The sequence below is a fragment of the Geotrypetes seraphini genome, chromosome 3 (genome assembly GCF_902459505.1).
Source record: "Geotrypetes seraphini chromosome 3, aGeoSer1.1, whole genome shotgun sequence".
NCBI lineage: Eukaryota > Metazoa > Chordata > Amphibia > Gymnophiona > Dermophiidae > Geotrypetes > Geotrypetes seraphini.
The window spans coordinates 144,192,649-144,207,652 of NC_047086.1; the positions used below are offsets into that span (position 1 = coordinate 144,192,649).

Here is a 15,004-nt window from a genome sequence, read left to right on the forward strand (position 1 = left end):
GAACCCTACTACCCTCAGAAATTGTGAAAAACAATTTTTTTAACATTTAACAAGCCACCCCCGAAGTTCCCATAGGAAATAATGGAGGTTTTACTTACAGTTTCAGCAGTACCAGCTTGTCACCAGTTTCACAGCAGCTAAATGGAAGAAATAGATTTTCTGCCTCAGAATAGTTCAAATTTGACCAGACTTAGGGCTCCTTTTACAAAGGAGCCCTAAGTATTCCTTAACGCGTGGAATAGAGCACAATAAATTGCCACGCGCGCTAGCCGCTACTGCCTCCTTTTGAGCAGGCGGTAGATTTTCGGCTAGCAAACGCTAATCCAGTGCATGCGTTAAAAACGCTAGCGCACCTTTGTAAAAGGAGCCCTTAAAGATCTTCGGACTGCCAGTCGGCTGGACACCGACTGTAACCTCCGCCCCCAAGGATCCTGTCCATGCAATTGGGGCCAAAAAACGTAGCCTGCACCCTGAAACCAGAGGGAGGGGTTGCTCTAAATGCATACAGCCTGTGCTTAAACCCGTGACAAGGTTAGTGGGCAAGCAAACTCCCAGGGGAACAGACCCTTAATCCACGAAGGGTGGCACACAGCAGGCTGGCTCCACAGATCCACCAAAGTTTCTCAGTGAAGTCTGGCTAAGCGGGACTATGTCCTTTCCTCTGACAGGGGACCACCAGAGAGGGATCTCAAGGCACTTAAGCCACCAAAAAAGTGAACTTTAAGCAAAAAAAAAATAAGTATAGGAAGCAGAGCAATTCAAAGACTTCTGCACAGATTACTTGCAGAAATAGAAACTGGATATAGCGCTCGCTCTCAGTCTAAGGGAGAGGAGCATGTGCTCAGAAAAGTGTTGGATTTCAGCAACTCTCAGATTGCGAGTTGGGATTGAACGCCTAGTGTATGAAATCCGGAAGGGACACAACAGAACTATAGGTATTACATATATCTCTCCTCCTGAAAGACAAGGTTGAGGGATGGAGGATTCAAACATCTAAATGCCATGATTAATCTTGAGGTTCAAAGTATTAAAATTGCTTTTTGGATTTTTTTCTGAGCCTTCTCTAAATTCCAGGTGCCAAGGAAATACTGGATGTTAATAACTGAAAATTGAGTTTCTCTACAGCTGGCGGGCAGTATAAAGGGAGAGCAGCACAGGAATTAGAGAAGTGCACCCAACAGAAATGAACCAGTGGGTTAGTTTGAAAACTAAACTTGAACAACATTCACCAAAGATTAGATTTGTATGGTGGGGGAAGGAGGGTTCTTTTTCTTCTTAATACAAGTAAAGAAATGCAGCAGCTGAAGTAGAAACTTCAGGGCAGATCCAGGTCTCAGTTAGTGCTGCAGGTGGAGAGTTCGGGAGATAAAGAGGTCATGGATGAAGATAAATTTGTTGGAGACAGAACAGGCATTCCACAGGGCACACGAGAAAGGCAGAGAGGGGGGCAGGAGAAGAATAAGACTGGTTAAATTGCGGTGTGACCCACATGAATAGGGTGAGAGGGTTGATTGGGAGGACTGGGATTGATATCCTCAGCAGAGAGCAAAAGAAGGAGTAAGAGAATATAGGTGAGTGCAGGAGAGGTATGAAGGGGGCCACACCGTGGTCGAGATACACACAGGGAGAGTGGGGATGGCTGGATGAGAGGGATAAAGTGTTGAAGCTTTCGAGTTGAGAAGACAGGGGAGGGCGAGGTGGTGAATTCAAAAAGCGAGTAATGTGGTTTCAACAATAAAGAGGGCTCCTCTTAAACTTCACATAGCTGTGACTGAGTGGCTCTATTTAAACTGTTATGTGAAGAAGTTGCAGATTGTATTGTATGAATTAGTCTTCTACCACAATGTAATTAAAAGCCTACACTAGTGATGTGCAAATTGGTCCTCAGAAGCCTACTGCCTTCCTCCCCTCCCCCAAGTCCAAAGTCACACAGTTTTTCAGAATCAGGAATGGAGAGAAAAGGGATCTAGGGCTAGATTCACGAACCTGCCCAATCGGGACTGATCCGTGTCCAATCTGGGCAGGTCTGATGGATTCTCCAAACTGCAATATGCAGATGGCAGCAATTGGAGGAATGCACCCATCTGCCTGCCCGGATCACTCTATAGCGATCCCAGCGCATGCGCTGGACCTCTGGGTCCGGCAGAGATTTTTTTTTTTTCTTTTTTAAACTTTTTTGGAGCCTGTAGTTTTAACCCGTGAGTTAAAACCACGGGTTTGCACTGCGGGGAAGGGTGGGAAAGTCGAGGCAGACAGGCAATCTGGGCAGGCAGGAGATCCAGGGCAGCGGGAGAGTCGGGGCTGCAGGAGGCATTTGGGGCAGCAGGAGATTGAGGCTGACAGGGCAGCGGGCAGGGCAGTTGGAAAGGGCTTGAGCGATTGGTCCTCAGCAGTCGCTTGTTTGTGATCGGCCAGCCAAGTCGGTGTTGCAGGGTTTTGGTTAGTAAATTGCGTCCCTGCCTACTTTGCATGCCATTGCCCTTATTTGCATGCGCGGATCAGAGGATGGTCGGCAGAGAGGTAAGTGAATCGGGCCGAAGGGAAATCAGGTTGCAAAGGGGTCTCAAACCGATCAGTACACGATCGGTTTGCTTTGTAAATCTAGCCCCTAGTCTTTGTGCACCTTCTCCCACCCACTAGTCATTATCAGCCAAGAGGAGGAGAGCCATTGCTGAGCCTGCATACATTTACAACAGCTTGAGAATTGGTCTTAACTGAATGCACATACTTATAAAATATGCACATTTGTGTGCATTGTATATACTGTACTTAAATCATGATCTCTCAAAATTCTGCCCCAGAACACGTCTACATCGAAGTTGTGTACAAGTAAGCACGATTCGTTACTGTGTGCACTTTTATGCATGGGGCAATTTGATAAGAGGCTTTTTACGTGCATTTACAAACACAAAAATGCCTTTAAAAAAGTGATCTACCAACAAGAGTATTTCTATCATGACTTAAATGACCAGAAGAGCAGCATATACACATGTAATTGCCAATATTCCACTAGACACTATTCTATAAAATGGTGGTTAAATTTGATGGTGCATAGTTTGAAGGTGGGTATACACTTGGTGGAACATGCACACAGTTAAGTACATATGTAAATTATAGAATATAAGTTCTGCATGTTTTTAATTTTTTTATTTAAGTGAAAGCATTATATGAGAGCTGTATGGCTGTTGTAAGTGGTCATGCTTAAATATCTATTTTAAAAATTTAAATACCGTTTAAAACTGTTTACATGATATACATACACAATATTAAAAAGAAGATAAAGTAAAAACAGATACATAATAAAATACACCTATATTAAAATGAATATACATATAATCCTCAAGAAAGCATCAAATGTGGATAATAAAATCATTAAAAAATTCATCAATTTTAACTGGGGTAACTAAAAGAAAGAATCTACGATTAGCTGCGTCTTTAGAAATTTCTGAACCTACCCTTTTCACAACCGTTTTGTATCTGACCCACCAAGGAGTTCCATAACTTAACTCCTGTGCAACAGAAAGTCCTTTCATCAGTCTCAACAAGTCTTGGATTCACGGACGTCATCAGTAAAGCTAAACTCTCAGAAAGCAAAGCTTTTTGGCATATAACTGAGGATATTACTTTTAAGTAATTCTGGGATATTTTCATACAAAAATTGATGACAAATCACGCATATTTGTCCTGCTACACTAGTATTCTACAAAGGAAAGTAGGCGCCTGCTTTTACAGAACAGGCTCCAAACAAGCGCCCCTTTATAGAATTACCTTCTAAGGGTTTACTCTGTATACACAAATACCCTGAGTAATACATTGTTCTACTGCTCAAATCCCTTATAAAATTACCCACAATGTGAGTTAAAGCTAGAATCAGTATGCTAATTAATTAAAGGGAATGTATATTTATTCACTGCTGCATTTACCCCCTACCTGCAGCATAGGAAGGAGGTTCCTTTGGAACATAATTCCTTTTGCGTTTTGGATTCTTCTTAGCACTGGCACGCTTTTTACAACCTATTAATTAAAGCAGAAAACATAAACAAAAGATTAACAACATATGACACACCATGCTGAGAACAACTAAAGATCTATCAAGTCCAATATCCTTTTTCCAGCAATTGCCGGTCTGGGTCTGAAAAACCCAGAAGACCCTTGCTATCACTCACTTCCAGAAGTAGGAAGAAGAGATATCCAAGTCTTTTTGGCTAATAATTAAGTATAGACTTGTCTTCTAGAAGCTTACCCAAACTTTATTTTTGTCAACTGAGCTATACTACAAGCCTTGACCACATTCTCTGGCATCAATTCCTTCATTTAAACGTTTTCTGCCTGAGAACAAGTATTGAATTCAATTTAAATCTGCTATGTTAGTTTCATGGAATGTCCCCAAGTTCTAGTACGACATCGAATAAATATTCACTCCATATCAATTTACCCTACCAATGATTTTATAAATCTTTCCCTAAACTAATGAGAACTAATCTGTTTAGTCTTTCCTCATAAGAGCGCTGTCCCATACCCTTTATCATTCCCTTTTTCTAGTACTCCTATATCTTTTTGTAAGAGGATTTCAAAAACACACACAAAATGCTTACTTGGCCACTGCAGCACACTAAGGGCTCCTTTTATCAAGCCGCCACCGCCTCTTCTTGAGCAGGCAGTAGTTTTTGGCCAGCACAGGGGTTAGCGCGTGATGAAAAGTCACGCGCTAACGCGGATTGATAAAAGGAGCCCTACCCTATCCAGCCCAACATAAAGATATTAGGTGTTACTCTAGACCACAGGTGTCAAAGTCGGTCCTCGAGGGCCAGAATCCAGTCGGGTTTTCAGGATTTCCCCAATGAATCTGCATGAGATCTATTTGCATGCACTGCTTTCAATGCATATTCATTGGGGAAATCCAGAAAACCCGACTGGATTCCGGCCCTCGAGGAGGGACTTTGACACCCCTGCTCTAGACCAAAGCCTAACTATGAAGGAACAAGTGGACTCCCTATTCAGAAAGGGTTTTCTTACACTTTGGAAACTCAGATCCATTAAATCATACTTCGATACATCTACCTTCAGAATCCTAGTGCAATCCCTCGTACTGAGTCAACTCGACTACTGCAACATCGCCTATCTAGCAATCTCCCAAAAGAATATGAGACGACTTCAAATAATGCAAAATGCTGCGGTCAGGCTTATTTTCGGGCTGAAGAAATACGACCACGTGACACTTACTATCGGCAGTTGCACTGGTTGCCAACGGAAGCACGAGTAAGATTTAAATTCGCCTGCATCTGCTTCAAAGTACTCTATGGACTTGCCCCCAAATACATAACAGACCTTTTCTCATTTTCCAACAACAAACACAAGAGAAACTCACACTCAAAATTCATTTCTCCTCCGGTTAGAGGTTGCAAACTAAAGAAACACCATGAACACCTTCTCTCTCATCAAGCAGCCCTATGGGGTAAAGACCTAGATCAACTGCTTTCGCCCACTACCTATGGGGAATTTAGGAAGCGCCTAAAAACATACCTGTTCCTGAAATACCTAAACAACTGACCCGCTTTCCCCTCTCTCTCCCCAAAAATGGTCCCTTCTACCCCTACCCTTACCTTTTACCCCGCCTTACCTCTTCCCTCCACCCACTACCTTTCCCCCCCTCCTCAATCCACCTGAATCTCACGAAACTGTGATACACATAATCTATTATCTTTATAATATCGTTATTTTTCGTTGTTATTTTCTAAAACATGCAGCTTATTCCAAGCAAGTCCGCTCGGACACTACCTACCAAAATGTACATCTTATACTCTTGCTAAGCAAATTGTTTTTCTATACTCTTGATTTCTTAAAGTCTATGCTATCTGTAATTCATATGTATATCTGCATATTGTGTTTCGCTGAATGTTCAGCTCTCTTGATTGTAAACCGTCTAGAAGTCGCAAGATTGTGGCGGTATAGAAGAATAAAATTATTATTATTATTTTAAAATGTTTTTTCTTATTCTTTGTGACTCTGTGCAGCACTGTGTGTGTCTGGTAGCGCTATAGAAATACTGTAATTATTATTATTAGTAGTAGTTTTTTTCACAAGACTCCACAATCCTTTTGCTAGGTGATAACTCTTAATATAGAACCCAGAATGTATATCCACAGTTGATATTTTTTTCGGTGTATCACTTTGTTCTTATTAACATTAAATTTAATCTCTATTTTAGATGCCCAGTCTCATAAGGTCCTCCTGCAATTCCTCATGTTTTAACTACCCTGTTTCCCCGATGGTAAGACACTGTCTTATTTTTTTTGGAAGGCCAAAATATGCTCTAGGGCTTATTTTCGGGGGGATGCCTTATTTACCCATGAAGAAGACTACAGTACACAGTTATTGTTGAAAAAAACCCACAGAATTTTATTACCTGTATATGGTACAGTATAATGGTAATAACGGTAGTTGTCATTACAAACCAGCATAACCAGACAAATTGAGCATCCATAACTTGTAACGGTGTTATTGTTTCCATACAACAATCTATGGCATAGTACAGTACATTTACACATTTATTCAATGACAACCAAGTCATCATCTTCTGGAACATCATCTTAACAAACCCCACTCTGAATTTCCAGGTTAATTACTTCTGACTCGATTTCTTTTAGAATCTGGTGACCAAATCTCTCATGTTTAGCAACAGCACTGTCCTTAAAGGAGTACTTCTTATCAAGGTAGCCTGCTCGTAGCGCATGTTCAATGCAACTGTCAGTGATTTTCTCCCATGAATTCTTCACCCAAGTCACAACCTCTTGCAGTTTAGGCTTCACAAAGTTTCCACGCTGATTTCTCTCCATTCTATTTTCAATGTAGTCATTAATTTCCATGCGCAAATTGTCCTTGAATGGCTTGTTGATTGCAATATCCAAAGTCTGGAGATAGGCCGTCATTCCTGCGGGAATCATTACTTGATCTATTTTTCTTTCATGAAGAAATGACTTCATATCTTTAGCGCAATGAGTGCTGGCTGCATCCCAGACTAGCAGACCTCTTTGGCTCCCTCGCATAACAAGTGGCAGCATTAAATTGACCCATTTTCTTATGACTGCTTGTGTGGCCCAGGCTTTTTCAGTTTCAAGAACAAACATTCCTGAAACACGTTCAATCTTTTCCTTCTTGCCCTTAGAAATGATTAGAGGTGTGACTTTGGTGCCATCTAGACGAATTGCCAAAATACAGGTAACACGTGCACTTTCGTAAGCAGTGGAGGGAATGTACACTGAGGAGGCACCCCGCTGTTCAATTGTTGTTTGAGATGATTGGCCCATAAACACTGCAGTTTCATCCATAGCAATCATGTTGGAAAGATTGTATTTTGAGAAATCAATATCATCAATAAAGGACTTGAATGCAAGTGCTCTCTTAATAACTTGAGCATCTTCCAGCCTAAACAATGTTGTGGATCTTCTTAAAGACAGTTCGTTTCGCTGAAGGAAATTATCCAACCAGTGTTTTGATGCTTTGAAGTTTTCCGGGATGTCAAACTGTGGTGCTATTGCAAGCGCATATTCTTGAATCTGAGCCCTATTCACAACCAAGGCCTTTGCTCTCCTGTCAACAACCCATTCACAGATCAGATCTTCCAGCTCTGGAAATGTTGCTTGGCGACCTGATCCACTCTTGCGTTTGGTACCTCTTCCATTTTCTACTTGTTCCATGAGTTTACCATACTCTGCTCGCCACTTGCGGACCATTCGGATATTCAACATCTTTTCCTTGCAGAAAGCAGGAAGAGTTTGGCCCTAAGATTCTTCCACAATTCCCATCTTGTACTCCATCGTGTAGCTTTTCCTTTTTGTGCTCATGTCTAAGGGTAAAAAAAAGATATGGCATTGAGGTATCCGAGTGGGGGGAGGACTTAAAACTTCAGGGGGGGGACCATTTTAGTAACCCCTTCTGATCCTCATGTGCCATTCCTGTCCCCTTCAGATCAATCATGTGCCATTCATGTCCAGTTCTGATCACTCTGTGACAATCATTGTCCCCTTCTGATTAATCTGATCCATTCATTGTCCCCTTCTACTGTAATCAATAATATACCGTACCATTAAATGTCCCATTGTAATTCATCATATACTGTACCATTTAATGTCCCATTCTAAAGCTGACAAACCTTATGGCAAAAATTCAACAAAAATGGTTAAATCCAGTCGAGTAGCATGAATAAATATCAACGTTGTCTGGATTGTGTTTAATTTCATCAATTTAATATGTTGTATTCAAAAACAGACGCCTCAGCCCCACCACTCCACCGCTTGTAATAATTCAAAAAGCGGGAAGCTGATTGTGGTGCTTCATCATTGGCAGTCAATTTTGCATGATGTTTTTCCCCTAATTTTAACTCTTTTTTATTTTTTATTTATTTTTTCTATGTATCAAAAAATCTTTGAATAAATAAATATTTCAAAAACTCTTCACTTCTTGAGTGTCATAATATATGTTTTAAAATGGTAGATAATACCGGTACTTATCTCAGCCAAAAACCCAGGGAGTCAGACCCGACATGTTTCACAACCAAGTGTTTTTTCAAGGGTCTCCCAAGGGTGCCGCTGTCATCCGACTCCAAGTTACCAGTTATTTTCGGGGGGATGCCTTATTTACCCTTTCAATGTCTTTATCCCCCCCCCCCCACTTTTTCAGCATTACTTCTATGTCTCTATTTCACCTCCTCTTCATGTCCCCTCTGTATCTCTATCCTTATTCAGTAGGTCCTGCTTACCCTTTCTCTTCTTTGTGTCACTATCTCCATTTTCAGCTTTCCCCCCCTTTTCCTTTGTTACTGCACCCTGTAGCTAGAATCTTTCCACCCTCCCTCCACTCCGGCCCAGCCCAGTATGAAATATTTCCTTTTGTTTCCCTCCCCTCTCTCTTTCTCTCTCTCTTCTGCTCCCTCACCCACGAGTCCTGCATCTGGCCCTCTCCCTTCTACCTGCACCTGGCAACACCCCCCTGCTCCGCGGCTCTCTTCAGCAACTTGTCAGCAGCGGTGATCAAGACAAGCTACCGACATCGAGGCCTTCCCTCTACGAGTCCCGCCTTTGTGGAAAAAGGAAGTTGAAACAAGCGGGACTCGCAGAGGGTAGGCCCCGACGTCAGAAGCTTGTGTCGATCGCTGCTGCTGAGTTGCCGAAGAGAGCCGCGGAGCAGGGGATGTGGCCGGAAGCAGGTAGAAGGGAGAGGGAGATAGGAAGGCTGTAGATCTCCGGAGCATGACACCGACCCCGGCCAGGATGATTTCTTTATCAGGCGTGCATCTTACAAGTCCGGCGTCGCGGCGGGAAATAGCCATGCTGAGCAGTGAGCTCAGCACTACACAGATGAGCCTTGCTTGCTGATTGGTCCGGCGGCACGGCCACCGGACCAATCAGCAAGCAAGGCTTTCATCTGTGTTCATGCTGAGCTCACTGTTCAGCATGGCTATTTCCCGCCGCGACGCCGGACTTGTAAGTTGCATGCCTGCATGACACACTACCGGAGCCACGGCAAAGGTGGAAAAGAGCCGCATGCGGCTCTGGAGCCGCGGGTTGCCGACCCCCGCGGTAGACGGAGGGACCACACGGAGTCACCCACCGTATCACCCGATTCGGGTAAGCGCAGGTATCGGTGGGTGGCTTATTTGCGGGGGGGGGGGGTGCCTTATTTTACAATTTGTTCTAAAAAGGGGGGGCTGTCTTATTTGATGGCCCTGCCTTATCATCGGGGAAACACGGTATTTTCTATGGACAAGCAGGATCGATACAGTCACATGTGAGGATGAAACCCTCAGTGGCACTAAGTGGGTCTGTTCTCCAAAAGCTGAGAAACTTCTAGAAGGCTTTTCAGGTTTCAAGTTTATTAAAGCTTGATATACTGTATATCAGGGGTGCCCACACTTTTTGGGCTTGTGAGCTACTTTTAAAATGACCAAGTCAAAATGATCTACCAACAATAAAAATTTAAAAAAACACAATGCACACTGTACGCATAGAATTGTTAATTATCATTCCTATTCCGGGGTTTTTTCAAAGAGGTCAAAGCAGATGACTCTATGCACTGTCACCTCAGTAACAACTATACAAAAATAGACAAATACCCACCCCCTCCCTTTTTACTAAACCACGATAGCAGTTTTTAGCGCAGGGAGCTGCGCTGAATGCCCAGCGCTTCTCTCGACGCTCATAGGCTCCCTGCGTTAAAAACCTCTATTGCGGTTTAGTAAAAGGGGACCATATTGTAAAATATAGAGAGCAGATATAAATTCAGACACATTTTGATCACTAAATTTAAAATAAAATCATTTTTCCTACCTTGTCTGGTGATTTCATGAGTCTCTGGTTGCACTTTCTTCTTCTGACTGTGCATCCAATCTTTCTTCCCTTCTTTTAGCCTGTATGCTTCCTCTCCTCCAGACCTCATTCGCCCCCCCAACGTTTTCTTCTTCTCTCCCTGCCCTCTCTTTCTTTCTCTCTTCATGCCCCCTTTCTTTTTTTCTGTTTCTCTTCTTTCCTTCTGTCTCCCTGCCTGCCCTCTTTCTCCCTCCCTGCCTTCCCCCAAGCCACTGCCACCAGATAACAGGCCCCCAAAGCCACCCGCCGCCGGCCAAGCTCTCCTTGCTTCGGGCCCTCCAGCATTCCTCTCCCCGACGTCAATTTTGCCGTCGGAGAGGAAGTTCCGCTGGCCAGAATTTCCTCTCCGACGGCAGAATTGACGTCGGGGAGAGGAAGGCTGATCGGCCCAAGATCGACCTATTGAGAGAAATGCTGCCGGGTCCTGCCTTTGAGGAAACAGAAAGTAGGCAGGACCTGGCAGCAAGAAGAGCAAATCGCAAGCTTCACTGACCTGTCTCCCGCTTTAGCTCGCGAACGGGGCTCTAACATGTGCGTGCCGGCTTCCCTTCTCTCCCCCCCCCGGACATAACTTCCGGTTTCAGAGGGAAGAGAAGGGAAGCCGGTACAAGCACACGTTAGCCCCCGGAGCATAAATTCTCCAAGCCGTTTTTTTTTTGTTTTTTTTTAAATGTTGAGCAGCGGAGGCAGCAGCAGAATTCAGGAGCAGGCCAGTCAGGAGGGGAAAAAAGAGAAGGGAAGAAGGGAACCCGCTCTGTGATCGACTGGGGTCGCCTGAGCGAGCGACCTGTCGATCGCGATCGACGTGTTGGGCAACCCTGCTGTATATCATAATACATCTACGTGGTTTACAATTTAAAATTATTCTAGGTGAAAAGGAAAACCATTAATATGATTAAAAGACAGAGAGAGATTAGTTTAGCTCTCTGAAGCTCCTAGACCTAGCGCTGCTACCATCCTGTGTCCTGACTATATTATAAAAAAAATGTTATTTTAAAAAAAAAAACTTTTAATATATCTTTAATCCAATTTTGAACTTATAGTAAGAAGTCTTTAATTATAGATATAATGGCAAATTATTTCAGAGTGCTGGCACAATGACAATAAACATCTGTTAATTTTATTTTCCTTGAATTCTGCTAATCAGTCCAGGCAAGTGGGTTAGGCTCCCAGCCAATAGATGAAGGCAGAGAAAGCACAGTTACTTACCGTAAAAGGTGTTATCCAGGGACAAGCAGGCAGATATTCTCACTAATGGGTGACATCACCGATGGAGCCCCGGTAAGGATACTTGAAAAGTGAATCACAACTTTAAGCTTAGAAAGTTCATGATTAGCCCATGCCGCGCATGCGCAAATGCCTTCCCGCCCGACATAGGTGCGCAATCCCTCAGTTAAGATAAGCCAGCTAAGAAGCCAACCAGGGGAGGTGGGTAGGCTGTGAGAATATCTGCCTGCTGTCCTTGGATAACACCTGTTACGGTAACTATGCTTTATCCCATAACAAGCAGGCAGCATATTCTCACTAATGGGTGACCTCCAAGCTAACTAGAAAGGGATAGAGGGAGAGTTGGCCTTTAAGAAAACAAATTTTGCAAAACTGACTGGCCAAAGTGCCCATCTCGTCTGGAAAAAATTTCCAGACAGTAATGTGAAGTGAAGGTATGAACTGAGGACCAAGTGGCAGCTTTGCAGATTTTTTCAATAGGAATAGATCTGAGGAAAGCTACAGAAGCTGCCATGGCACGGACTTTGTGAGCAGTGACATGACTCTCCAGAGGCAGTTCGGTCTGAGTATAGCAGAATGAGATACAGGCAGCCAACCAGTTGGATATTGTCTGTTTGGTAACAGGATGACCCAACTTGTTAGGATCAAATGAGATGAAGAGTTGGGGAGATGTTCTATGAGGCTTTGTCCGATCGATGTAGTAGGCCAAAGCACGTTTACAGTCCAAAGTGTGCAGTGCTGTTTTTCCTGGATGAGAATGAGGCTTAGGAAAAAAGACTGGAAGAACAATGGACTGATTGAAAGTCCGTTACTAATGTTGGTAGAAACTTAGGATGCGTGCGCAGAACCACTTTATCATGGTGAAAAACTATGAAAGGTGGATCTGCGCTTGTAGCTCACTGACCCTCCTGGCAGAAGTGAGGGAGATTAGAAAAACTACTTTCCAGGTGAGAAATTTGAGATGAGCTGTTGCCATTGGTTCAAATGGTGGTTTCATCAACCTGAAAAGAACTACATTAAGGTCCCAGACGATAGGTGGAGGCTTGAGAGGTGGTTTAACATTGAACAGCCCTTTCATGAATCTGGAGAGCAGTGAGAGGCTTTCCCTCGACTGGCATATAAAAAGCTGTAATAGCGCTGAGATGGACTCTGACAGATGTAGATTTAAGACAAGAATCAGAGAGATGAAGGAGATAATCCTGCACAAATTCCAATGACAAGGAAGCTGGATTATGATGATGATGGCAGAGACACCAGGAAGAAAACCGAATCCACCTTTGTTGATAACAATGTTGAGTGGCCGGTTTCCTGGAAACGTCAATAATAATGAAGACAGGCTGAGAGAGAGATGCAATGATGTCAGCCCGAGAGATACCAAGCTGTCAGGTGTAACGATTGCAGGTTGGGATGAAGAAGAGATCCTTGATTCTGTGTGAGCAGAGTAGGAAATATTGGAAGAAGGACGGGTTCCCTGGTGCTGAGTTGAAGTAGAAGGGAGAACCAATGCTATCTGGGCCACCGAGGAGCTATGAGTATCATGGTGGCTAACTCCTGCTTGAGTTTGAAAAGAGTTTTCAAGATGAGAGGAGTGGGAGGGAACACATAGAGGAACAATTGCATCCAATCCAGAAGAAACGAATCTGCTTCCAGGCGGTGAAGAGAGTAAAGCCTGGAGCAGAAGCGGGGCAATTTGTGGTTGTGGGGAGCTGCAAATAAGTCCACTTGAAGAGTGCCCCATTGTGCAAAGATGGACTGAAGAGTTGTCGAGCTGAGTGTCCATTCGTGAGGCTAGAGAATTCTGCTGAAGTCTGCCAAGGAATTCTGTTCGCCATGTCTGTAGACTGCTTGCAGAAAAAGATCGCGGGTGGTCGCCCAAAGCCAAATCTTTTGAGCCTCTTGACAAAGAAGAAAAGAGCCCGTGCCTCCTTGCTTGTTGATGTAGTACATCATTACTTGATTGTCCGTGCAAAGAAGGATAACTCGGTCGGTCAGGAGATGTTGGAAAGCTTTTAGTGCTTAATACAACGCTCTGAGTTCCAGCAAATTGACGTGAAATTTGCGTTCTTTGGAAGTCCAATAACCCTACGTCTGAAGGCCGCTCATGTGCGCTCTCCAGGTATAGGGAAAAGCATCCATCATGAGTACTTGGTGATGCAGAGGAAGATGAAGAAGACCTCTGGATAGACTGGAAGAGGTCATCCACCAGTGGAGTGACTGCAGAAGAGATGAGTTTACAGAGATATGCTGTGAGAGCGGATCTGTCGCCTGACACCACTGAGAAGTTAGGGCCCACTGAGGAATGCGGAGATGTAATCTGACTAGTGGGGTGACATGAACCGTGGAGGCCATGTGGCCTAAGAGAACCATCATGCGTCTCGTAGAGATTGTTTGGAGCTGAAATATCTGTTGACAGAGATGAAGCAAGGCAGTTAGGCGATCGGGAGGAAGAAACTCACTCATGAGAGTAGTATTCAGAATAGCTCTAATGAACTGAAGACATTGAGTTGGTTGGAGCTTGGACTTTGAGAAATTGATTTCAAAGCCCAAGGTTTGAAGGAAAGAATTGTTGTGTATTGTCGCCAGGGTCACCTCCTGAGATGATGAAGCTTTGATCAACCAATCATCCAGATAAGGAAACACCTGAACACCTTGGGATCGGAGGACTGTTGCCACTACAATTAAGCACATCGTGAAGACTTTGGGAGAAGATGGCAGGCCGAAGGGAAGAACTTTGTACTGGTAGTGATGACGACTGATTTGAAAGTGGAGGTATCTTCTGGAAGCCGGATGAATTGGTATATGCGTGTAGGCTTCCTTGAGATCCAGAGAGCATAGCCATTCGTTCTGAGCCAATAGGAGATAAAGGAGAGTGAGCGAGCAAATTCAAAACTTCTCTTTGACAGGATATTTGTTGAGATCTCGGAGATCCAGGATGGGTCTCGGACCTCCTGTCTTTTTGGGGACCAAGAAATATCGGGAGTAAAAACCTTGGTCGTGTTGAGAGGAAGGAACTTCCTCGATGGCATTGAGGAGGAGGAGAGATTGGACCTCCTACAGAAGTAGAGATCATCAGATTTAAAGCAGACTCTTTTGGAGGATGGTCCAGAGGAAGAGTGTGAAAATGAAGGATATACCCTTGACGAATGATGTTGAGGACCCAAAGATCTGATGTAATGAGCTCCCAGCGATTGATGTAAATCTGAAGACATCCCCTTATGGGTTGAGGCAGAGGAAGTAACAGAGAACACTGGCTATGCTCTGAAGAACACGTCAAAAAGGCTGTGCAGGTTTCTGAGGAGCAGCCAGTTGTTTAGGTTGTTGACGTGGCAGTTGTTGTTGTCGACGAAGCTGGTTAGGTGCCTGAGGAGTAGGTTGGCAGCATATCGGCGTTAGTAAGAGGAAGCAGACTTAAA

At 43.8% G+C, this 15,004-nt stretch overlaps 1 protein-coding gene across 4 annotated transcripts in view; it reads right to left on the bottom strand.

Moving 5' to 3' along the window:
* ZNF512 (zinc finger protein 512) overlaps positions 1-15,004 on the bottom strand; it is a 98,284-nt gene that overhangs the window by 44,219 nt on the left and 39,061 nt on the right. For all 4 annotated transcript variants that reach the window (XM_033939145.1, XM_033939144.1, XM_033939142.1 and 1 more), the window contains one exon: positions 3,931-4,014. In XM_033939145.1, the coding sequence (XP_033795036.1) occupies positions 3,931-4,014 (84 nt within the window). The remainder of the gene's footprint in view (positions 1-3,930; positions 4,015-15,004) is intronic.